The sequence below is a fragment of the Rhinolophus ferrumequinum genome, chromosome 25 (genome assembly GCF_004115265.2).
Source record: "Rhinolophus ferrumequinum isolate MPI-CBG mRhiFer1 chromosome 25, mRhiFer1_v1.p, whole genome shotgun sequence".
In the NCBI taxonomy this organism is placed as follows: Eukaryota; Metazoa; Chordata; class Mammalia; order Chiroptera; family Rhinolophidae; genus Rhinolophus; species Rhinolophus ferrumequinum.
Genome location: NC_046308.1, coordinates 15,399,572 through 15,424,885, shown reverse-complemented (window position 1 = coordinate 15,424,885; position 25,314 = coordinate 15,399,572). Strand labels below are relative to the sequence as shown.

The window sequence follows — 25,314 nt, the reverse complement described above, 5'->3', positions numbered from 1 at the left end:
AAATTCAATCAACCAGAATATGTGTGGTCTGACGGTTCTGTTTAACTGAAGGTCCCGTATCTCTCAACTCCACATCCAACTTAAGTTCTTCACCTTGGCATCTCCTCTACCCCATAATTTAAGCATCCGAGGGGAGAAGATAGCCCCATTCTACCATTTTCTGCAGAAACCCTAAACCCAGATATGTCCCCAGCCCTGACCAGCCCCACCTCTGCAACTCTATGCCCCCAAAGATGCCCAGCCCAGGCCCGGTTTCAACTCTTCTACTCTGCTTAAGCTTTGAGGTGGGGGGGGCAAACTACAACTCCCAGAATCCTCCTGGGCCCAGAAGAGGTGGAGCTTCCTGGTTCAGCCCCCTGCTGATTCCCCCTGCATTCCTGTGTTGTCCCTCCCAGGTGACAGGCTGCCAGCGAGCACATACCCAGATTATACCCTGAGCAAAGAGGTGTCAGGTTGTACACCGTTTCCAGAGCCAAACCCCACCCCCACTCCTAGCCCTGGCTTTTCTCTTGGTAAGGATAGAGGACAGTGCCATCCAGGGACTTCCCCAGAACCCCTTCTCTGCCATCTTCTGCCCCCTCCTCCAAGAAGTCTGTCCTGATTTGGCTGCCTGTTCTCAGACTCTCTGGCAGCTCTGTCCAATAGAACTTTCTGCAATGATGGAGATGTTTTATATCTGCACTGTAACATTAGCCACAGATGACTATGGAGTATTTGAAATATGGCCAGTATGACTGAGGAACTGAATTTTATATTTAATTTAATTTTAATCAATTTAAATCTAAATAGCCATATGTGCTACGGCAACCATATTGAACAGTATAGCTCTAGAACCTGCATGCTCCTTTGGCAAAGACCATACTTGTGCATTTTGGTCAGTGCATATTTATCCATTTAGTTTCTCTGTAATTTACCTGCTTCTTGATGGTGAGAGCCAATATGATCTTGGAAATGTTTTCGCTCAATACCAGGTCTCTGCCCACTCCTCTGTCTCAACAGTTCGCCCTCCACCTGCCCAACATCTGAAACAACTACAGGTCTTAGCTTTAAGGTCAGCTCCCCTGAGAATCCACCCCTGACTACCATTCCTGACCACCATGCCGCAGCCTCTGAATCTTCTACCTGCCTCTAAAGCACTGATAACTCTGTAGTATAATTGTCCAACTGCTTCTCTGTCTCACTTTCTACACTGTGAGCTCCTTGGGAGCAGAGAGTAGCATAGAAGCTGAAACAGAGTTGACACTCAATAAATACCCACAGACTTCAATGTTGAATACATGTTTTCACATGATACAGTCCAGCACCAGGTTCACAGTAATGGTACTGATAAAAGCTATCATTTATTGAGCCAAGTACTTTGCCTGTGCTGTCTTATTAAATGCCACAAGAATCGTATGAGAGATGCTGTATTATTATCTCCCTTTACCTATGAGGGATCTGAAGCTCAGAGAGGTTAAGTAAATTCCCCAAGACCACACAGCTAGTATCTCAGGCTGGGTTCCCTAGAAAACAGACCCTGAGGCAAAACTTCGATGTTAATGCTTCACTGGGGATGACATCAAGCCCAGCCAAAGTGAAGGAAAGGGACGAGGAGGCTGGGAAGGAGGGAAAGCAAATACAAGGCATGCCCTCCTGGGTTGGCCACGGTGTCTCAGAAAAACAGCTGGGAGTTCCGTCACTCAGGGTGTCTCCACAAAAGCCACAAGAAACATTGCAGGGACGAAGGGCAAGAACTTCATCTGCTGGCACATCCACCTCCAGTCTGCTGTTAGTCACAATTGGGCTCAACTGCTCACTTTCTGGGTTGTGTTACCTGCGCCTCCAGGCGTCTACGAGAGAAGGCAATTCTACAAACAGTTTCAGCTGAGTCTGGAAGAGGAGGCACCAGAGGCCTTCCCTCCCCTGCCAAGGGTCAGGTCAGGTTGACTTGGACGACAGCTGGGGATATGGGAAGACTGGGCCACAACTCCGGCCATGTCACTGCAGGCTGAGCTGGCCAAGTGACTGCAGCAACTGACCCAGGCTGCCTGCAGGGGAAGGCGACCAGAGGCTGGATCGCGTCCAGTGCCACTGGGTGGCCGAGAAGGACGGAGCTGAGCACACCTGAGAAGGTGCACCAATCAAGCCTGATAAAGCTGGTAAATATCAGAACTGGGATTCTCATCCAGTTCAGATGAACTCCAAAGCCCCACAACAAATATTGATTGAAAGATAAAAATGAATGATTGAATGAGTGGGGGAAAAAACTCTGGCAATCATCTATTCCAGACACCCTCATTTTACAGAGGGAGAAACGGAGGCCCAAAGAGGCAGAGATGCCCTCACCAAAGTCACACTGAGTGTAGGTGGCAGGGCTGAGACTTGAGCCTCTGTCCCAGGTTTCAGCGACCCTCCTGATTCCATCAGCACCAGCTGTATGTGCTCATTTGTCATGCCAACATTGATAGTATTATAGTGACACCCCTTTTTCTTACCTGCCCAGCCTCCATCTCCCATCTTCTGGTAACAGCCCCTCAGTTTTCATCCTAGAAACCACCCCATCCCCCACCTTCACTCCATGTAGTTCCAGTGGGGTGAACCTTGTGACATCCCTACCCCCAATCCCTACCCCCAATCTCCAACCCTCAACCCCCAATCCCAGGGCATAGGACGGAGGATGTAATCTGGCCAATCAGAACATGCCATTTCCTTGGCCACAATGATTGGCTCATGGGTGGGCACATGACCCAACTTTGTCCAATGAGAATTCATCACATTTGCAGCAATTATATGCAAAGAGGAGCTTTTTTTGTTCCCCCTCTGGGGTTGCTAAACCCCAGAAGTTCAACTGGGAGACACCAACTGGCAACACTGTGAGAGAAAATGTGCCAATAGTGAAGCCAAACCAGCAGAAAACAGCTGAGAGATAGAGAGAGAGATTGGTCCTGAAGACACTGCTTGTTCACCTGGCTCCAGCTGTGCCTGAAGCATTACCACAGAATTTTCAGTTATGTAAGCCAATACATTGCTCATTTCTCCTTGAGCCAGTGGGAGTTGTACTTCCAGCACACGCAGCAAAAGACCAGACAAGCACCTACTATGTGCCAAGTCTTATACTGAATGCTGGGAATAAAGATTTATTTCAGATCCAGCACCCATAACTTTCTGCAAGTTCACAGCCTGCAGGGAAGATCTTCAGGTCCCAGACAACTATGTAAATCAGTTCCCAGGACTAGAATTACCAAGAGAGAAAGGTAGCACAGTGGCCAGAATTTCAACACCTGGTGTTTCATTGTAGACCGGGTTAATCCCTATTCATGTCTTCTCCCACCCGGGGAACACCACACCCTTACCCCACCTTGATCTGGGGCTGGCTTTTCCCTCTTTGCCCAACCCACCCAACAGCCTGCAGTGAAAGGCTGTTGACTTATGAAACTGGGAAGGCAACACACACACACACACACACACACACACACACACACCCTCAGACCAGCGTATCACCCACCTGGGCTTTGTTTGCCAACCTGAAGGTTTCCTTCAAAGGGAACGAGACATCTTACAAGGTCACAGATTTATGTCTAACACCGGAGCCTGAGCAGAAGAGGCCACGTTAGAGGGTCTTGACCTGAAGTGTGGTGAGTCTGGAAGGAAGATTGATCTGAGATCAGGAGGGGGGAGAGAGGAAAGTATGAACCGGGGGCCATTATGGGCTTCAGGGGTCCGTGAGGCTCTGAAATTACATACGCGTGCGCGTTTGTGTGTGTATGAGTGTGTGTGTGTGTGTGTACGCAAGCCTGCATTGGGAAATGCATCCATAGTTTTAAATCACATTGTCAAAGGACTCTGTCACCTTCAAGGGGTTAGTCCCGTGGGTGTAGACAGGGCCATCCTTTTGCAGATGGGTGTCTTAGTCTGTTCACGCTGCTATTAACAACGTACCATAGACGGAGTGGCTTATAAACAACACAAATGTACTTTTCACAGTTCCAGAGGCGGGGGAGTCTAAGATTGAAATGGAGGCAGATTTGGTGTCTGGTGAGAGCCGACTTCCTGGTTCATAAATGGCCATTTTCTCACTGTGTCCACACATGGCAGAAGGGGTGAGGGAGCTCTTTGAGGTCTCTTTCCTAAGGGCACTGATATCCCATTCATGAGGCTCCACCCTCATGACCTCATCCCCTCCCAAAGGCCCCACCTTCTAATACCATCACTTTGAGGGTTAGGATTTCAACATAGGAATTTTGGGGGGGACACAAACATTTGTTCTATTGCAATGGGGAAACTGAAGCCCAGAGCCATTGCGGTACATAATTTGGCTCAGCTCACAAGCCAACTTGTAACGGCCTGGAATAGAACCAGAAATCCAGCTTCCCCGGCTGTGCTACTGGAGAAGAAGACAAGGTCCAAGTCTTCCCCGCTCCCGACTTGCCCGTCTGCACATCTCAGCCTGGGTATCAGCTGGCCCTCAGGCTGGGTCGGGCGCCCCACCTCTGTACTTGTCCCAGACGTTGCTCTGGGCTTTCTCTTGGTGTGGAGCCGTGGCTTTACGCACCTGTGAACTGATAGGTTGGCGAAATACACATCTCCAACTTCACTCAGGCTACAACACACTCAGGGACCTGCCCCTCTCCTAGCAAACCTGCCCCCCCCCACAGCTTCCCCAACTCAGGGATGACAGTTCCGCCAGTGCAGGTGCCAAGGGCAAAAGCGCTGGAGGCGCCGTTGCCTCGTGGTCTCCTCTCATACTCCAAGGCCCCTCCAGCGGCAAACCCGATTGCTTGACCTTTGACCTTCAACATAGCTCCAGAATCGTGTGCTCCTTGCCCCTGCGTCCCATCCAGCGTTGTCTCTCTCACCTGACCGACTGAAGGTGCCTCCTGGCTGCTTCTCCCTTGCCCTCCCTTGCACCTGTTCTCCACCCAGCAGCCAGGGTGATCTTTTTCAAACCCAAGGCAGGTCATGCCACAGCCCTGCTCAAGACCATCCACAGATTCCCCATCTCAATCACAAATCAAAAGTCAGAGACCTTCATTGCCTACAAAGCCCTCCACACGCCCATTGCTCATTCCCCCCGGTCACCTGGGCCTCCTTGCTTCTTCCAACGTGCCACATACACGCTCACCTCAGGGCCCTTACACCTGCCCCTTCCTCTGCCTGGAATATTCCTCCCCCCACAAGTCCACATGACTGCCTCCCTCAGCTCTTGTGCAAAGGTCACCTCTGGGGCTTTTCCAATCACTCACCCACCCCCCTTCCCTGCTTCATTTTTCTCTCTGCCCCTTAACATCTGGCATCTCATATATGGACTTATTTATCTTCTTTCTGTCTTTCTCGTCCACGAGAGTGTAAGGTCCATGAGGACAGCACTTCCACCAGTTTTCCTTGCTGCTAAATTCCCAGTACCTAGAATAGTTCCTGGAACATAGTAGCTACTCAATAAATATTTGTTGGATGGCTAGATGGATGGCTGGACCATACTGTTCTATCCTGTTGGTTGGTCTTGCCCGTAGAGCTCTAAACTGCTTGAACACAGGCACTATTTTCTATTCACCACCGTGTCTGTGAGGGTCACACAGGACTGGACACATAAAAGTACTTGACTTTTAAACTAACCCCTTAATATCACTTCAGGCTGAGGGCCCAGAGTCAGGAGCCTGACCCCCGAGTTTAAGTCCCTGGTCCACCACCCACTCTGGCAGGTGTAAAATTAGCTCTCATTTGGTCATCTGTAAAATGGAAACCATGATAACAGTATTTACCATCCAGCAGCCATGAGGCTTAAATGAAACAAGGCACTGCAAGTGTTTCGCAGGGGGCTTGATGAGCGCTCAAGAATTGTCAACCGCCATTAACAGCTAAATGCTGAGTTGGAGGATAAAATACTCAGTCCCTTGCAAGCTTCCCTTAGCTGGATTCCAGCTAATTGGAGCCTCGTCGGATGTGGTTTCAGGTTAAAATGCCTCATTTAGCTTTCTGGGCACCTGGACAGTCGGCGTGATTTTCCCAGGTGACATTGAGCACATTATCTGGAGAACAAAACTCCTTTCAAGGTCAGAAACGCCAGGAGAGCCACTGGGGCGGCCAGAAAGAGGCAAAATCACGGTCCTGGGTTGGCTCTGGGCTCCCCAGCTTCCTGGCTGGAATTACACTCCTTGGGTTCCTGCCAACCCCCAAGGAGAGGCTGATTCGGGTGTATGAAAAAAAATCCATGTTCCCTCCCTCCAGGGGCCACATCTTACTTGCTGGCTAGCAGCCACGAGGTGTTTCTAATCCTGGGAATAAAAAGTCTATGCAATGTAACCCTGACCTACCTACCCAGGTTTATCTCTCCCTCCCACTGCAACATACACATGATTTTATCCCTTTGAACCTTCACAACAACCCCAACCCCATTTTCCAGAGAGGTGAGGCAAGCCCACTCAGGGCATAATACCGGGAAGGAGAAGATGTGGTCCTTATGCTTCTTTTTACCACATGACCCTGCTCAGGGATTGCACCCAATACCGCCTACCCCCTGGGATTTCTAATCTGCATTCACAGATGGAGAAACTGAGGCCCAGAGGAATGGGGTAACCAGGTCACACAGCTGGGAAATGGTAGAGTGATTGGCCAGCCATCCCCAGATTCTGGCCATATTTAAAGTGCTGGCCAGGCGGAGTGTTCCAAAGTGAACCCAAGGTTGAAGAGGGCCGGCTCTGGGAAGGCTGCGTAGATGCCCTTGGTTTGGCTGGCAGCTCAGCTGCTTTTGACCTTGGGTGCCCTTGGGTAGGCTCAACCTTCTGGGCTCACTTTTGGCCGTCAATGACAGCAATGACCATTAGCACGCCACCTTCTGGCTTCCTCTATTATTACGGAGGTAAGGCTTGACTTTCGATTGACTGACTCACTTTTTCATTAAAATCAATTTTCATTGTAAATGGACAACCAGTCTCACACCAAAAATTAAAACAAAACCACAAGACATACAAGGAAAATCCCCAGATTGTCAATTAATTCTCTTTGGCTCAAGGCTCCCTGTCTTTTTGACAAATGCTGGAGAGGTGTTTAAGACCTATGAGCTCCAACAGAGACTTTCCCTTTGATGTAAAGAAAGGGACTGAAGGAGAATTGAAAACTCTTAATAAATAACTAAATGACTCCGGAATGTTATGATTTAGTGACATTTTGGGCTGGGTCCAGGCGCCACCTGAATGTCCTCCTCCAGGACGGCCTGAGGCACCGTAGCATCCACATTCTTCATTTAGAAAACTCTAGAGGAGTTATTCTGAGAGGCCTTCACAGTGCTAGGCTGTGTCATAAAGTCTCTTTGTATTTGTTGATGTGCGTGTTGAAAGGGGACTGGGGTATATGTGTGGAGGGAAGGGTGTCACCCCCACCCTTTCAGGGAGGGGTTGAGGGGACTCTGAGGGGGTAGTAATGGGTGTTTGCTGGTCAATGTCAAGCAGGGTCTCGCCTTCCCTTTGCAGAGGTTTGCACTCCACAAGCTCACTCTCCCTGGCCCCTTGGTTCATTCTCAGCTCTCCATCCATTGCTGGAGTCCTTCCCTTTCTTCCCCACTTTCTTCCCCACCTTTCAGCTCCCCCTCCCTCTCAAGGAGCAAGCCAAGGGGACAGAAACTTGGGGAAGAGGAGTTGTAGGGATATGGCTGGGGTTTCTTCCCATCAATTTGAGGGACAGGCGTCTTGGGCTTTCATTCCAGTTTTCCCTGATTTGCCAGGGGATCTTGGGCAAGTCACGTAACCTCTCTGGGTCTCCATTTGGTTTTCATCTGTTTGGGGTATCTGCTAATCCCAGTTAGTATAAGGAAGCAAAATAATAGGTGTGTATAACACTACTTCAAATAATCACCGTCATCATCATCATCATCATCACCACCATCACCATCACCACCATCATCACCACCATTAGCATCATCATCATCACCATCATCATCATCATCACCACCACCATCATCATCACCATCACCACCATCATCACCACCATCACCACCATCATCATCACCATCATCACCACCATCATCACCACCACCATCATCATCACCATCACCACCATCATCACCATCACCACCACCATCATCACCACCACCATCATCACCACCACCATCATCATCACCATCATCATCACCATCACCACCATCATCATCACCATCATCACCACCACCATCATCATCACCATCACCACCATCATCATCATCACCACCATCATCATCACTATCATCACCACCATCATCAGCATCACCACCATCATCACCACCATCATCATCATCACCATCACCACCACCATCATCACCACCATCACCATCACCACCATCATCACCATCACCACCATCATCATCATCACCATATCACCACCATCATCATCACTATCATCACCATCATCATCAGCATCACCACCATCATCACCACCATCATCATCATCACCATCACCACCACCATCATCACCACCATCATCACCATCATCACTATCATCACCCTTGTCATCATTTACGGAGGACCTACAACGTGCAGGGCACGCCACAAAGCACCTTCTACACATTTTCTCATTTAATCCTTGCAACAAGCCATGAGACAGGTACTAGTTAGTACAAGCCTTGTTTTACAGGTAAAGGAACTGAGGCTCTGAGGGTAAGTGACCTGCCCAAGGTCATGCAGCCAACAGGAGAGCCAGAAATTAAATCTCAATGGTCTTGAAGCCTGTATGCCTTCCCAGAGTGAAAACATCTCATTGAACGGTAAACAGTTGTGACATTGGTTTGTATCTGGGACTTTCAGAGACAGGCTGGGGTTGTTCTCTGGGCAAGAGAAATGAAGCTCTTTGGCGTGAGATCTGAGGGCGATGGCATCGCCAGGCCAGAGGAGGCTGCTTGGCCTCACGGGGGAGCAGCCAGCCCTGATCAGAGAGGGACAGAAACACAGCCCTGTCTCAGAAGAAAGCCAAGAGCCACGGTAGGAAGACGGGGGCTCGGGGCTGAATGAAACTGAAGGAGATAGTAAAGTAGCATGGCTAAGAGCACGGGTTTAAGCATCGCCAGATCTGGGTTCGAGAACTGGTGTCCCACATCTTAGTTGTGGGACCCTGGGCAAGTCCCTTCGCTTCTCCAAGGAGTCACCTAGAACTCCTGGGACACCGTAGTTGGACAATGCACAGTAACCGTTAGGACCATCACCTTGGGGCACTTAAGAAAGGACAGCTGCCGAGTATGAATCCCGGGCCCACCCCTTCTGACTGTGTCCTTGGGCCGAGACACCCACACCTCTCTGAGCCTGTGTCCTCCTTCATGAAGCAGAAAGTCATAGCCCCCACCTTGCTGGGTGATTGTGTCCTGGCAGACACACAGGCCGAGTGGCCTCCTCCAACCAACGATGAGCGCGCTCCAGTCCTCTGGGCCTGCAGCTGAGGAGTCAGTACGCGTATGAGTTGTGTGTGATGTGTATTAATCACCTGGCCTGTGACGGTGTCTGGCGGCAGTGGCTGTTATTCATAGAAAGGCCTCACCCACTCACCCACATTGGCTTCCTGGTCGGGGGGGCAGTGTGATGCCCTCTCTGAGCTTCGACTTACCCATCTGAGAAGTGGGAGGAGGTTGAGTCTAATGTTTGGGCATGTAGGTCCATAGGATCCTTCCAGCACTGAGGGAGAGAATGTGGAATGGTGCAGCCATCCCAGAGAGGGAGCTGGGATTTCTCACTCAGAATAGACAGAGACATGCCATCTGAGACAATAAGAAGTTCCTAAGTGTATCCCCCAAGTAGATTCTTGCATCAGTCCATGCACACAGATAGATATTCAGAGCGGAGATACTCATGGTAGAAGGAACAGGAGGCCCCGAGTTCCGGAGCTGAAATGCGGAGGGTGTGTGCCGTGGAATACCACACAGCAGCTGGAAATGACAGTAGCAGATTTGGTCAGGGTCCTGATCATTATCCCTCATCCTTATCGTGTTGCTACACATCAGTAGACTTCCATCTGCCAGCTCTGCGTTGTATTGCCCGTGGATTTTCTATTCCCGTGGAGCCTATTTTATCACCTACATGTTTCCACCAGCCACTGCCAGGGACAGCTCAACCAATGGCTGTCAGGAGTTGGTGTATAAAGACTGCAGATCCTTCAGCTCTCTGGAGGGATAACTCCGAGGTGCTGGTTGTACCCCATCTCTTAAAGCTCCCGGTGCCCCCGGGACAGCTGGCTTCATAACACACCCTTAACTGGCTGCCTTCTCCTCCCGTCTCACTTTCTCCTCCCAACTAAACTACTGACAACCAAACCCCCGACTCAGGACCCGCCTCTAGGGAACTCAAATAGGACAAACGGAATAGACATATACACCGCCACAGGGATCGACCCTAAAAACATTATGCTTAATGCCCAAAGTAGTAGGAGGCAGAATGCAATGTAGAAAATAATGCCATTAACACAAATGAAAAATACACACGTACCAAACAATATCCATTTTGCAAAACTACCTCCGGACAAAAAGATACGCATTAAATAATCTAAATGGTCATTGAGTGGGAAGAGCTAGTTAATAGGCAGAATGGTATTGCTAGAAACACAGCATCTGTGTGTGATTCAGAAAAAGGTGCCCCCTCTGGTTTGAAGCAGCCCTTTTGGATAGTGTAAGGATTGATGGGCAGAGAGAATGAAGGAATGAATGAATGAATGCATGAATGAATGAATGAATGAATGACAAATAAAATATGAGAGGAGCCTTGCATGGAGCAGTGATAACGATATGCTATGCAGAGTGGGAGTATTCAAAGGTCTGCTTAAGCATTAACATTTCTTCTAAGATTTGGGGTTTCTACTTCCAGAACTTGTTAGGGTACCCCCCACCCCCACCCCCTGCCATGCCAGTTGTTAGCATCTCCTGCTGCATCCCCAGGTGGAAGGGATGCTAATGGCCTGGGGTCTGAACGCAGGACCAGGTCCCTGGCTGGGGGCACCTTCCCCGCCGCTGCTCTCCTGGCCCGGCGGTCTCCACCGATCATCTTGCCCATTGATCCCCAGGGCACTGACGCTCCATGATGGTGAGCAGAGTGTGGGCCGCTCTAGAACTCTCCCTTACCTGCATCTCAGCCTTCAGCCTCATCTCCCCTGCCTGGTTCCAGACTGCCACGTTCTCCTTTGGTGTCCTCACCTACTGCTCCTGGCCTCAGAGTGACCGCTGGAACCAGAGCTGTGGGACCTTCAGGTCCCTGGATGATATTCCTGACTTCGCCTGGAAGGTGAGACCTAGGCTCATCAATTCCCTGGGGCCTCGGGGGGGGGGGGGGGCACTGTCAAACCCACGAGAGCAAACAGTAAGCCAAGTTCTGAGTCCCAACGCCAACCTGAGCCTCTGACGCTGGAGGTGTGGCGGGGGGGGGGGGGACTCTGGCTATCTGTATTTTAGCAAACACCCAGGATGATTCTGAAGGTAGCTGTGAATCCATATACCTTAGTGCCTCTATGCAAATTAAAAAGAGGTGCCCCTTCTTCGGGACTCTATACTGCCATCTGCTGGAAAATTACTGTAATTAATATGCAAATCTATGATGATCTCAACGCACCTCTTAGAGTTGTGCAGTGTACAACCCGTACACACCCACCTGGCCACCCTCTAAGTACTGCTAGGCTGAAAAACCACAGCTAAGGTGTTGGAAGTCTCTGTCATGAAGCATACTACCAAATTCAACAATGGGGACAATGGGTCAGGACTCGCAATCCAGTACCTCTAAGGAAGATGATACATCCTTCAAACCTGATGATTACAAAGGTGCCTGTCCTGCCTATCCCGCCATCTAGCAGGTACTCAATACTGTAGGGTATGGTGGCGCTACTCTTTAATTAGCTGTATGCCCTGAGGCAAATGACTCCCTCCCTGGACCTCAGTTTGTTTACGTGTAAAATGGGGACAGGCCTGTAAAATAGCACAGACCTTGTGGGGCTTCCAGGACTCAGTAGCTGGTCCGTAAGCAGAGGGGGCACCCTCCTGCCCCCGCCCCAGTCAATACTCTCTCTCCTCTCTCTTCCTGACAGGTGTCAGCTGCACTTCTTCTTGGAGGCTGGTTCCTGTTGGCCTTTAATGCAATCTTCTTCCTGTCCTGGGCCCTGGTTCCTAAGGGGCTGTGCCCAGGGCGGGGCAGTGGCAAAATGCCGAGCGTGCAGGCAGCTGCAGGTAAATCCACTGTCACAGAGTAAGCATTCCAGACATGTTTGTGGAATGAATGAATGAACAAACCTGTGAGAAGGTTCTGGCCTCCTGGGTCCAATCTCTCAGAGATAAACTCTAGGATTATACATTATTCCTGGTCCTTTGGCAGGCCAGACATGGAGGGGAGGGAATGGCATCCTCAACATCACCCTCTCCTGCCGTTGGCTAAGAGTCTGTCCACCTTTATTTCTCTCTTATCCATCCACTTTGCATCATCTTTGCCTGGCACACTATACACAGTTGGGCAGGTTGTGCACTGCACAAGGGTGCTGAGAGATGCTGAAATCTACCCTCTCCTCCACGTGCTAAGCTGTGAAACTGCAGGGTTGCATCTGCTCAGAAGGGTTGCATTTTGCTAATTCACACAGTCTCCGGATGGTGTGGCACAGGCCTTGATGGCAATCATCATCCAATGAATTCTCCACCACCTCTTACCTGGATTACAGAGGGTCTCCCTGCTGCCACCTTTGTCCCTTAGAATCTGCCACACACTGGCCAATGGGTCCTGTTAAAACTGAAATCAGATCATGCCACGCAGACTGACCTATCCATCCTCCAGTGACTTCTTGTCACACTCAGAGAAAAATCCAAATTTTGGAGCTGCTGAGGCTCGTTCCGATAAAGACCGATTCCGTCACGGACTTTATCTCTTGCCCCCTCTGCCAGGCTCAACGAGCTCCAGCCACCCTGGCTGGCTTTCTGTGGCTCATGTACACCAGCTTGTTCCCTCTGCCTGGAATTCTCTTCTCAGATCTGGACACATCTGGCTTCCCCACTTCATTAAGGCGCTGCTCAAAGTATCCCTGCCTCCGTGAGGTCCTCCATGGCCTCCAGCTAAGACAGCTTTCCTCTCCTTAGAGTCTCCTTCCTCTTACCTTGCTTTATATTTTCCACAGCACTTACTGCCTGAAATCTCGTCTGCTCTCCCGATTACTGTCCTCTCTCTCCACTAGGTCAGCTCCATGGGGGCTGTCTGCTGTGCTATCATCAGCCCCTACGTGCTTTGCACATAACAGATGCTCACTAAGTATCTGTTGACTCAATGGAGGGAGATATGGTCCTTGTCCTAGGCTGGCACGGTGTCTCGTGGGGATGGGGTACGTCAGGCAGTTACAGCTCTGTGGACATTTGACACAATGGGGATGAGCAAGGAAAAACTCCAGGAGGGTGTAGGGTGTGAAGCAAGGCTTCCTACAGGAGGCATGACTTGAACTGAGTCTGGAAGGACAGGTGGGAGTTAGCCAAATGTACTCGTAGAACGGCATTTCAGGTAGTGGGGACACCAGGGAAAGGCATGGACACCAGGCGGCAAGGCGCGTGCAGGGAACGGCAAGGACACCAGTGCGGCTGAAGGGCAGCAAGGGAGGCTGAGGGATCGTCTGATCCTCCTGCACTGGACGCGCCGACGGTGAGGCGTCCGGTGCATTTCTTAGTGTCACCCGTGCCCACCACAGCACCTCTAACAGTATTGATGAACGAATGCGTGAGGAATGGATGGGTCGGTGAATGAATGAATGAATGAGTGGGTGGCTGAGTGCGTGGATGTACTGATGGGTGGATGATGAACGGATGGGTAAGGAAAATGGGTAGATTGGAATATGGCTGGATGAAGGATGGAGATGAACGGATGGATGGATGGATGGATGGATAGATGGATGGATGGATGGATGGGGGACAGTGGTTAAGTGGGCAGGTGGACAGACGGACAGATAAGTGAATGGATAGGTGGAGAGAGGGGTGGAGAGAATGAGTGGGTTAGAATCAGGTTGAATGGATGAATGACTAGACGGACAGATGGGTGGAAAGGTAATTGAGTGACGGGTGGATAAAAGATGACAGCATGTGACAGACGGTTATTAGACTTATTGTGATGCCATCGTAAGGTATATACAAGTCAAATCATTGTTACACCCCTAAAACTAATATTGTATGCCAACTGTAGTTTAATAAAATTTTTTTTTCAAGGATAGATGGGCTGACAAATAAGCGAATGAATGAATAGATAGAAGGGGAGATGGCAGGGTGAGTGGATGGAAGGGTGGGTGCACAGGAGGGTGGATGGGGGGTGAGTCCCAAGACAGAAGGTGAGCCCAGAGCCTCCTGACCGACACATCGCTTTTTCTTCCTGCTGTCTCCAGCCACCACCACCATTGTGGGCCTGCTGGTTTTCCCCATCAGCCTGGCCTCCCCATTCGCCAAGGAAGCCTGTGGAGCCTCCTCTGCGTACCGCCGTGGGCAGTGCCAGCTGGGCTGGGGCTATGTGACTACCATCCTCAGTGCGGTCCTGGCCAGCCTCCTGCTCGTCATCAGGTGGCCCCGCATGACCAAAGTCCGGGGGCCGACCGTCCTCTTCTCCAGCGACACTGAGAAAATCATCCTCGTCCCAGAAATGAGCAAATAAAACTTTCCCAGGAGGAGCAAAAAGAGCCCGTGGTACAGCTACATGAAATCACCAAGTACCCAAGTTCAAATCCCACCTCTGCTGCTTCCCTGCTGTGTGACCTCAGGCGAGTCGCTTCACCTGTCTTGACCTCAGAGTATTCTTCTGTAAAATGGGGGGTGAAATACTGCCGACCTCATACAGTTGTTACGAGATTTAACTGGATATGATGTATGTAAATAAAGCATTTAGCACAATGTTAGGCACATAGTATTCGATAGACCTTAGCTAATATTATTATAATTCTGACCGCACAGGACTGTGGTGAGAGATCTATTCATGGAAAGCGCCTCGGGTAAATCGGAGTCCGTGGTTGTCACTCAGATACTACGTCTTTGAATGGGCACGTGCACGTTCTCTCTTTCTTCCCTTTCTATAACTCCTCCTCTCTTGGAGAACTTGAGAATGACTCATTTTCCCATCAAATATCTAGTAGTGAGTGCTCCTTATACACAAGTTTGTCCAGTGTGAGGGTGGGGATGGGAGACAGGAGCTAAGGACCTCTCTCACCCTTCCATGCAAATAACCCCCCTGATGGGAAAACGTCACTGGGACTTGGGACACTTCATGTGCCTGTCCCAGCTGCTTTCTTCAGCCTCTTTCTTGTCACCCACCCAACCCGCGCCTCTCCCTCCAGCCACACTGAATCCTGAGCCCACGAAAACCCTCTTCACACCTCTCCCCCTTTGTCTGCCAGGGCTGCTGGAATCCAACCTGCTGCAAATAAGACAGACTGAGACCCCGACCAGGAAATCGTCCCCGCCTGGGGACCCCTTTTGTGTATGGACCTTGGGGTACACGGTACACTGTTTGCAAAATGGCCTCAAAGATTTCCCTGCCTGTACCCACACCCCTTTTCAATGTCACTTTTCAAAGCCTCCTGTCAAGTGAGTCTATTTCCCCATCCGCTGAATCTGAGCTCAGCCATGTGACTTACTCTGACCAAGAGAATGTGGCAGAAATGACTTTATGCTAATTCCCAGCCTGGGCCGCAAGAGGCAAGCACGCTTCTGTTTGCTCTCTTGGACAGTGCCACCATGGCCATGTAAACCAGCCTGAGCTAGCCTGCTTGGAGGCTGAGAGACACATGGCCCCGTCTCCCCCACTGCCCTAGCCAAAGCCAGCCACGTGTCAGCAGCCAAGTTGCCCAGCTGGCCATCAGCTGACCAAAGACACATGGAAAAGGTCACCGAGATCAGAAGAACCTCCCAGCTAAATCCATATTTTTGACCCACAGAATCACAAGCTAAATAAATGTCTGTTTCAAACCATCTGGGGTGGTTTGTTACACAGCATTACTTGTGGTAACAGCTAATGGATACAAACGGTGAGACGTGATTCACCTGCCTTGAATTTTCTGGGGAACGACCAGGCAGCTGTCATGAGAATCTGTCCCCATCTGGGTATGGGTCACTGTGGTGGAAGTGACCTTGGAAGGACAGTCTTCAGGAAGCAAACATGTCTTTCTTTCAAATTAAAAGAAACTCCCCCAAACACAGAAACAAAAACAATCCAGATTCACACATATCTCTGTTTATATATATTTTCTCTATATAGACACAACTCTTTAGTAAACAGTTACGAGAGATGTTGGCAACACTGAGAAAAGGCGGGCACTCCATAGAGAGAACGACTCCCACGCATTTGATTCCAGTACATGAGGACGCACACAGCACACAGAGACCTGAACAAGCATAGGAAGCTGAATAAATATGAGTTATTCCAAACCACAACCAAGGATGTTTCTCTGGAACACCACGAGAGAAGGCAGAGAAGAGATCTTGTGCTGTACTCTGTGACTAGTCTGTCAAAAAAATAAAGGAGAATCAGAAGTCTAGGGCTGGGCCTTGCTAACGTAATGTCTTCTGTAGTGAACAGCTGAGGGAGAAAACACACTTCTCTGCAGGGGCCTTTCATACACTTTTTCCCCATCTCGGGAAGCTGGGGGACTACAGTGAGAAGATGCATTCTCTTCGGAACCCAGGGCCACCTGGGCTTTGTCCATCGTGCCCAAGAGGCCCCACTAGGGGGAAAGTGGGGACTGAGATGCAGCTGGTGGCGCTGTGACGCAGGGACGGGCCTTCCCAAGCACGCAGGGCAGGGAGTTCTCCGGTCCTGGTTTGCTCAGGGCGGAGGACTAACACAGCCCCTCTGCGAATTCCTCAGTGTGCTTTACGTGTTTCCTGCCCTCTCCCAAGTCCTGCCCGCCATCCTGGGAAGAGCATTCCTCCCTGACTCATTGTGTCTCCCAATTCTGGCGCACCCTCAGAACAGAGGAGTTGGCAGGACTGCTCTCCTGGGAGGACAGGTGGGCAGGGTGAACTAGCTCATTCAGGATGTCTGTGGATCGGTGACCCTTTATGTGACGTGGAGGGGATCGTTTCCAGACCTAGCCATGACCTGGGAGCAAGTTCACCAGCAGATGCGACCCAAGGAAAACACACACACACACACACACATCAACGCTGGCTGCAATCTGTCCTCCTCTTCCGCCTCCTTTGTCCCGAGTGAGCAAGGCCACTTGGGGAAAAGCTGGCGTCCCTGACCAACACACACCTTCTGAGCTCCTGGAGCACAGAGGCGAGGTCTGCCCCAGGGACAGGAAGGGGACGTGGCGTCTGCCCTGCCCAGGGGCTCTGGCCCAGACCCTGAGGGGCCTCGGACTATCCCACACCTACAGACACTTCTGGATTCCACCGCCCTCTCAGAAAGACGTCTTTCTTGAAAAAAAAAAGAAAAGAAGTCTCTTCTGGGGTTAGGCGGAGGAGGAAAATGAGAGAATACAACAAACGGATTCCCAAACCTCAAGGGGAGGTGTGTGGGACGCCCGTGTGCCATTTCTAAATGGGGGGCAGCCTCAGAACACAGGCGGCTTAGGTAGAGAGAGAGGGTTGGGACATTCATTGGCTCAGCCAGTGGGTCCCAAATGGGGACATTTGGCAATATCGGCAGACATTCTGGCTTGTCACAACTGGGGTGGGAGGGCTGCTACTGGCATCCAGTAGGTAGAGGCCAGGGATTCTGCTTAATACCCCCCAGCAGTGCACAAGACGGCTCCCATCAGAAAACAATGACCCCGCTCAAATGTCAGTCCTGCTGAGGTGCAGAATGCCTGCTCCAAGCCAGTCTCCCAGCCACGTTCTGCAGCACCTCCAAACGCCCCTTTCAGAGTACTGAGGTGGCCCCATAGACCTCTCCTACGTCAATTTCCAAAAGCTTCCCTCCCCAAGTCTCACCCAACAAGTCAGTTTGGAGGGATAGGGGAGAGAAGAAGACAGAGACCCTTCTGGAGACCTGGAACAAAGATGTTCTCTCCATCCATCAGCTACTCCCGCGAGGGAGAAATCCCAGACGTGGGCAATCTTTGGTCAAACAAGAAAACGTAAGGCTGAATTCAGGGGGCAACCCCTCAACCCCACCTGCCTGGCAGCCAAAGTCAGGGCAGTTTCTCTTAGCACAGAAGTCCACGTTCATGAACAGACACAGGACCTCGCTCCCGGGGCGGCCGGGAGGCAAACGGGGCAGGACAGGCAGGTGGCAGCTCTGCTGACGCTGCCTGGGGGAGGCGGCCCTCACTTGTTCTCAATCAGCGTCTGCACCTTATACACAAGGTCCCGGGCCAGCTTCAGGACCTGCTTGGTGTTGTGTCGCTCGGCCATTTCTGAAAGAGCAGAAGGCAATATCTCGTGAGCTCCCTGCTGTGTCCATCCTCAGGACACACTTCCAGCCCCTGCAGGGGTTTTTGGGGGGTCCTCATCATAATCATCTGGCGTCATCCCCAGAGTGGCTCTGGAAGTAGAGACCTTGGAGGGCCAGTATCTCTGGACCTCGGTTTCCTCATCTGTAAAATGGGGATTGTAACAGTACCTACTGTGGACCTCAGTTTCCTCATCTGTAAAATGGGAACTGTAACAGTACCTGTGAGATCAAATGAGATGATGTTGGTTCAGTGTGTGCTTCAAAATGTTAGGTCTTCCCACCCCCTTCCTACACATACAATCAATGACTGGGAGCTCTGAAGAAAGCAATGCTGGGTATTTAATCGATGCTTAAAAGTACGAAAGGAAGGAATCAAACGAAGGAGAGGGGAGGGGAGGAGAGAAAGCAAAATAAGGATTTTATCAAGAGCTACACAAAATGATCAGATTGTTAAAGCTGACTAATCCTAAACTTAGACATTTATCATTGAGAAATCATTTAGTAGAAGAAAAAAATGCAGTAAGACCATGGTTCCCGAACTGAGTGCCAAGATACCCCAGAGTGCCACTGTGAACTCACAAAAATTTTGAGGGAAACACAGTGGAACTCCACATCTCTCGGACACTATACAATAAACTGCTAGTGTGAGTGAATTCACAAATGGTACTACATTCCCAGCAACAACTTTATAGCTTTGCAAAGCTATGTTTTCAGAAAGCAGTTGCTGTGATAAAATGCAAGTAACAGGCGAAAATCACTGTGGAACAGGAAATGAAGGTCGTGGTGTCCGACCTGATTCCAAGGTATGGGAAGCTGTGCAAAGCCCAACGGGCGCACACATCCCCTTAGTACTTGTATTTCAGAATGAAATAAAAATATTGTTTTCTTTTGACTTATGTGTATTATTTTTTCAAATGGCTGCTAAGTTGTTAGGGTATAAATATTTATTAAGTGGTTTGCACCCAAGTCCTTGCTAAGTGGAACTTTTGGCCTAGGGTGCCACGAACGGAGAAAGTTTGAGAAACCCCTACACAAAGATGAGATTGCTTTGGGTTCTCAATCACACACTCAGACTGTTAGCTTAGATGCCTAACAATAGGGGATGGATGGTTCAGGAAGTTTTGGACAGTCACCTGAGGTATATTCTGTAGTTTTAAAAAGTGATTATAGGGAAGACAGTTTTTAAAACAGTAAGTAGAAGAAAAAAAAACCACCTAGATACAGCTGGATTCTGTGATGGTTAATAACATAAAAATATACATGACTGTGGAAAAGACTAGATGGAAAAAAAATATTTTTAATGAACCCATTAAAAGCAATGTGGTTTTCTGGATTGGATCCCAAAGCACAAAAAAGGACATGAGTTAAAAACCAGGTGAAATCAAATAGTCTGTACTTCAGTTAATAATAATGTGCCAATGTCAATTTCTTCGTTGTGGCAATATACTAGGCTCGGTAACATATCGACACTAGGAGAAGCTGGCTGAAGAGAAGTCAGGAAGTATCGGGAAGTCGGTACTACTTTTGCAACTTTCCTGTAAATCTACAATTATTCTAAAATAAAAAGCTTATTAAAAAACAAATGAGGGGCTGGCCCAGTGGCTCAGGCGGTTAGAGCTCCATACTCCTAACTCCGAAGGCTGCCGGTTCGATTCCCACATGGGCCAGTGGGCTCTCAACCACAAGGTTGTCGGTTCAATTCCTCGAATCCTGCAAGGGATGGTGGGCAGCGCCCCCTGCAACTAAGATTGAACACGGCACCTTGAGCTGAGCTGCAGCTGAGCTCCAGGATGGCTCAGTTGGTTGGAGCGCGTCCTCTCAACCACAAGGTTGCCGGTTTGACTCCCGCAAGGGATGGTGGGCTGCGCCCCTTGCAACTAGCAACGGCAACTGGACGTGGAGCTGAGCTGCACCCTCCACAACTAAGATTGAAAGGACAACAACTTGACTTGGAAAAAAGGCCTGGAAGTACACACTGTTCCCCAATAAAGTCCTATTCCCCTTCCCCCAAAAAATCTAAAACAAAAACAAACAAACAAAAAAAAACCAAAAAATAAACGAATAAAGTTTCCAGGGTGAGGTAGCAGGTGGCTTTCTTTTCTTCTTTTGCTTTTCCGAAAACCTTCTTTACTTTAGAAAACATTTTAAATAGTTATACTGGCACCATTTTGGCAGAGCTGAGATCAGAGTCCATATCTGATTTCAAAGGCCATGCCTTTTTCATGCCACTTCAATTGGCTTCCTGGGCCTACTTTTCCTATATACGTCAACCCTCGGAAGTAGACACTGTTACCCCATTTCACAGGTGAGGAAGTGGATATTCAGAGGGGAAGTGACTTGTCCATGGGCACAGCTGGTTAGTGGCAGAGCCAGGGTTTTGCCACTCCCCCCCCCCGCCCTGCCCGGAGCCTGATTTTGACACCCATGCTCCTTCTGCCAGATCCCTGAGACAAATGCATCCTCTGCATTTCAAGATGTCAGTTCGTCCCTTTGGAAATAGATGCAAGTGGGCAGAACCCTGCCCCCTCCACCCTGTTCACTGTGTCAATTTCAGTAAAGCTCCATCCCTCTTGAGGCCTCAGGAAGGGTCCCCCCAGACGCCCGCACCCCTCAGATGAGCCCCTGATCATGTGGGTACCGTTAAAGAATTTGATGATGTCTGTGAAATCCATGTTGTTCTCCAAAATGATGTCACGGTAGACCTCCACCAGAGCCAGGGCGATGAACAGGACATAGTGGGCGGACGAGACGTGCTTGGCTGCCCAGATGGTCTCCCAGACGGAGAAGACATCATCATAGACAAGTTCTGCCGAGACAATAACAAGCACACGCGTGGGGAGAGAGTCAGCCACAGAGCTCACGGTGCCGTCCGCCCTCTGGGGAAATCCCGACAGCTGTGCTCTGCACTTCTGTCCTGGTGCAGCGGACAGAGCTCAGGGGAGGGGGCAGGAGACCAGGACTCTGTCATTTGATCATCACAAGTCTCAGTTTTCCCCATCTATAGAACAGAGTATGCAAACCAGGTGGGTTATTAAGTGTCTAGCTCTGACATTCTGCAAGTGGAGGAACCAAGCATGTGCAGGTTTGATTGACACTGACCTGTCCCTACTCTGCCCTTTGTCACTGTCCCCCTCTCTCCCCGTGCACTTCATCTCCTTTAGCACCCATGGGAGGTGTCACCCCTTCCCCCTGCACACAGGCAGAGCTGGCTGCTGCGTCTGGGTCTAGTAGAGAGATAGACTAGAGCCCTGGTGAAGAGCAAGGCTTCCGATGTCCCCTAAACTCAGGCGGAATCCTAGCTCCATCACTAACTAGCAAGGTGACCTTGGGTTAGTTAGTGCCTTCCCTCCACGAGCCTCTTTCCTCATCTCTAAGCGGGGCGATGCCAACAGTAGTAAAAGTCCAACGAGGCGCTACATAGAAACGGCCCAGCACAGGACCTGGCACTTAATGAATACCCCTTTAGGTATTAGATATCATTCTTCTCAGCATCACCCCACTTTGCACAATAGCAATGTACTGTGTTATGCACGATTTCTACATCACATGTGCAACATGTTCCATTTATTTCAGAGTTCTCCATCTCTGATAGGTGGCACCACAGAATGGAGGGAACTGGCCTTAGGGGGCAGACAGAGTGGGGCTCGGATCCTGGCTTGACTCTTCCTAGCTCTGAATTTAATTCTTCTCAGCCTTAGTTTCCTCATCTGTGAAATGGGGACTGCAACAATTCCTACTGCATAATGTCATCACAAGGTAAGGTAGGTGAACGCAATAAATGGGTGCTGTTCTTTTCCACTGGCTTTGCTCCGCGGTCTCTTTTCCCCTGAGGTTCTGCGACAAAGAGTCTGGGAAAGCGGCCCCAGTATGAAGTCTGTACCTCGTTTGAAATCTAGCAGGAACCAGCGGTAGCAGAAGTAGAAGTGAGTGTAGTCCCCGTTTTGATGCATCAGCTCAAAGAGCTCTGAGTCCAGGATCTGTCAGAGGAAGGAAACATGGACATCAGCCTCCTGGGAAAAGGCCAGACCAGAGGGGACAGCTGAATAAATGATGGTACATCTCCAAACCAGACGCCACACACAGCCCTTAACAACCAAGTGGAGTTAAAAAATGGGCCCAGGATTTGAAGCGGAGACCAACCTAGTTCAACGTAACCCAGTCATTTCTTCAAAGACGTGCAAGTGGCCAATATTTACATGAGAAACACTCCACGTCATGAGTCATTAGGAAGATGCAAATCAAAACTAGAACGAGATACCACTTCACATCCACTAGGATGGCTATACAAATGACAGACGACAACGTATTGGCAGCGAGGATGTAGAGAAACTGGAACCCTCATATGTTGCTGGAGGGAATGTAAAATGGTGCAGCTGCTGTTCTACTCGTAGATATATCCCCAAGAGAAATGAAAACACGTCCTCATAAAAACTCATACATGAATGTGCACCGCAGCACTATTCGTAATAGCCAGAAAATGGAAACAACCCAAATGTCCATCAACAGATGAGTGGATAAACAAAATATGGTCTATCCACATGATGGAATATTATTCGGCCATAAAAAGGAATGATGTACTGACACGTGCTATATAGCACGTGAAAACATTACACTAAGCGAAAGAAGCCTGACACGAAAGCCTGACATGAAATCAACATATTGTATGATTCCATTTATAAGAAATGTCCAGAACAGGCAAATCTATAGAGACAGAAAGTATTATAGATTAGTGGTTGCCAGGTGCTAGGGAAAGGGACTGACGTTACTGGGTACGGGGTTTCTTTTGGGGATGATGAAAATGTTCTAAAATTAGATAGTGATGATGGTTTCACAACTGTGAATACTGTAAAAACCACTGAAATTTACATTTTAAAAGGGTGAATTTTTTGGTGTGTGAATGACATCTAAATAAAGCTGCGCGTGTGTGTACGCGCACGCGCAGTATGCCCAAACACTGCTCTGAGGAAAAGGACTAATACAATCAAACATCCATGTTTCCTTCATTGTTGTGGCCACAGTGTGTGCACCAAGTAAATGCTCAGTCCAGGGGACACGATTTGTGTTGTTGAGGTCAGGCTGAGCTGAATTGAGTTTTTTAGTTCAATTCAGAGATTGAGTCCAATTGAGTTTTGAGCTGAGTTGAACTGAATGAAGGAAGATCGAGTCACTGAGTTGAGTTACACGAGGCTGGACTATTAAGCTGACGGGGGGTCAGTGGGCTGAGCTGGAACGAGTTGCATGACTGAGCAGGGCTGGATCATACCTGGATGAGGGACCTCATGTTGGCGAAGTGTGTGTCCATGGCGCCTCCGTGGGGAAAGTTCTGGTTCATTCTCTTCATGAGCTCTGTGAAGCAGCTGAAGGCGAGGGCCTCTGGGGACAGAGCAGAAGAGACACAGTCAGCTCCGCCATTGCCCAAGGAACCCGGGGTCCCCACGTGATGGGCTGAGGCGCTGAGCTGGTTCACTGGGTCCACAGACAAAGGAGACACATGTGGACAGTGGGCCAGTGCGTCCCACGCCAAGGCATGCTCTTTGATCTTAAATTCATTACCTACTTCCCCCCTTCGAGGGGGCGAAATACCCCTTTAGGAAAGCATGGTGACAGCAAACCCTCTGTTTTAAACATCCTTATTTGCTATAGGAAAAAGTTGACAATGGGTTGTTGGTCCCCAACTTTTTTTTTTTTTTAAATTCTACGGGGTTCATGAAATTCTCCAGTCTGGGAACCACTGCATTAAAATGTAAACATCAACATTAAAAGGGTGTTTACAGGCATTATGCAAAGAAATGGTCAAATAACTTTGTGAAATGCTGCTTAGAGAGTTACTACAAATATTAAGAAAGGAAAGGCTCTGAGAAGTCCTGCAATAAAGTAATCTGTTTCGTATTGTTTAACCCAATGTTTAGAAAATGAAAACTGTACATTTTTTTTCTCTCCACAACTAGCAATGTTGGGGAAAACTCTGAGGTTTCCCAAGGCATAGTAGGATCTCATTTATTTTTTTCAAGACTTTATTTTTAAGAAAAGTTTATTGATTTACAGAAAAATTAAGAGAGTAGTTTCCATATACCCCACACCCAGTTTTTCCTGGATTATTAAGGTATTATATAAATATGGCACATTGGTTTACAGTCCACAGTTTTTAACTACTGAACCCTTTTTCTGTTCCAAGAACCCATCCCAGGTAACGCATTACATACAGTTGTCATGTCTCCTTAGGTTCCACCTGGCTTTGAGGGTTTCTCAGGCTTTCCTTGTGTTTGATGACCTTGACGGTTTCCGAAGAGTGTTTATCAGGTATTCTATAGACTGTTTCTCTACTGAAATTTGCCTGATGTTTTTCTTATGATGACACTGGGATTATGGGTCACTGGAGAAAGACCACACAGGTCACGTGCCACTCTAATCCCATCATGTCAAGGGTATATATTGTCAAATGATTTATGGTTGCTGATGTTGATTTTGGTCACTGGCCCGAGGCAGAGCTTGTCAGATTTTTCCACTGTATAGTTTCTCTCTCACTCCCCTGCCTTCTAGATTGAACTTTTTGGAAGGAAGTCACTATGCACAGCCTATGTCTAAAGAATAGGGAGTTCTGCTCCCCATTTTTTTTTAACAGCCTGATTGAGATTCACATATCATACAAGTCACCCTTTTCAATGTACAAGTCAGTGCTTTTAGTATACTCACAGAAAAGACAGTCTATATACATCAGCCGTCATTCCCCATTTCCCTCTCCCCCAGGGCATGTCAACCACAGATCTCCCTATTCTGGATATTTCATGCAAATGAAATCATATGAGGTGTGAGCATTTAAACGGTGAATGTTTAAATTAAAAGAATGTATTACAGTAAAAGACATATTGCCATTAATTCCCCTCAAAGTACTTCCTCTCGCTTCGAACACACTTAGCCCGTCATTCTTGCCACTTTCTGAAACAGTTCTGCAAGTCCTCTTTTGAGTCTTTAGTTGTGCTTTCATGGCTGCCTCGATGTCCTG

The 25,314-nt window shown here is 49.0% G+C and overlaps 2 protein-coding genes across 4 annotated transcripts in view; one reads left to right on the top strand and one right to left on the bottom strand.

The window, feature by feature from the left end:
- Window positions 1–3,531: 3,531 nt before the first annotated feature.
- LHFPL7 (LHFPL tetraspan subfamily member 7) lies at window positions 3,532–14,573 on the top strand. The gene is made up of 4 exons (XM_033097255.1): window positions 3,532–3,614; window positions 10,987–11,204; window positions 11,998–12,136; window positions 14,311–14,573. Exons 2-4 carry the CDS (start codon window positions 11,001–11,003, stop codon window positions 14,571–14,573), a joined length of 606 nt encoding a protein of 201 aa, XP_032953146.1. The 5' UTR covers window positions 3,532–3,614; window positions 10,987–11,000.
- Window positions 14,574–16,136: 1,563 nt separating this feature from the next.
- Window positions 16,137–25,314, bottom strand: part of SGSM1 (small G protein signaling modulator 1) — an 82,695-nt gene continuing 73,517 nt past the window's right edge. For all 3 annotated transcript variants that reach the window (XM_033098038.1, XM_033098037.1, XM_033098039.1), the window contains 4 exons: window positions 23,575–23,684; window positions 22,192–22,288; window positions 20,950–21,117; window positions 16,137–18,273 (listed from right to left, as the gene is read on the bottom strand). In XM_033098038.1, coding sequence (XP_032953929.1) covers window positions 18,185–18,273; window positions 20,950–21,117; window positions 22,192–22,288; window positions 23,575–23,684 — 464 coding nt within the window. In that variant the 3' untranslated portion in view covers window positions 16,137–18,184. The remainder of the gene's footprint in view (window positions 18,274–20,949; window positions 21,118–22,191; window positions 22,289–23,574; window positions 23,685–25,314) is intronic.

What these genes read in the sequence shown, in the direction of transcription:
- LHFPL7 (XM_033097255.1), top strand. Translation starts at nt 11,001, where the DNA reads ATGATGGTGAGCAGAGTGTGGGCCGCTCTAGAACTCTCCCTTACCTGC. An exon ending in TTCCTGACTTCGCCTGGAAG is followed by an intron (nt 11,205 to 11,997) that starts GTGAGACCTAGG and finishes TCTTCCTGACAG; the next exon opens with GTGTCAGCTGCACTTCTTCT. An exon ending in GAGCGTGCAGGCAGCTGCAG is followed by an intron (nt 12,137 to 14,310) that starts GTAAATCCACTG and finishes TGCTGTCTCCAG; the next exon opens with CCACCACCACCATTGTGGGC.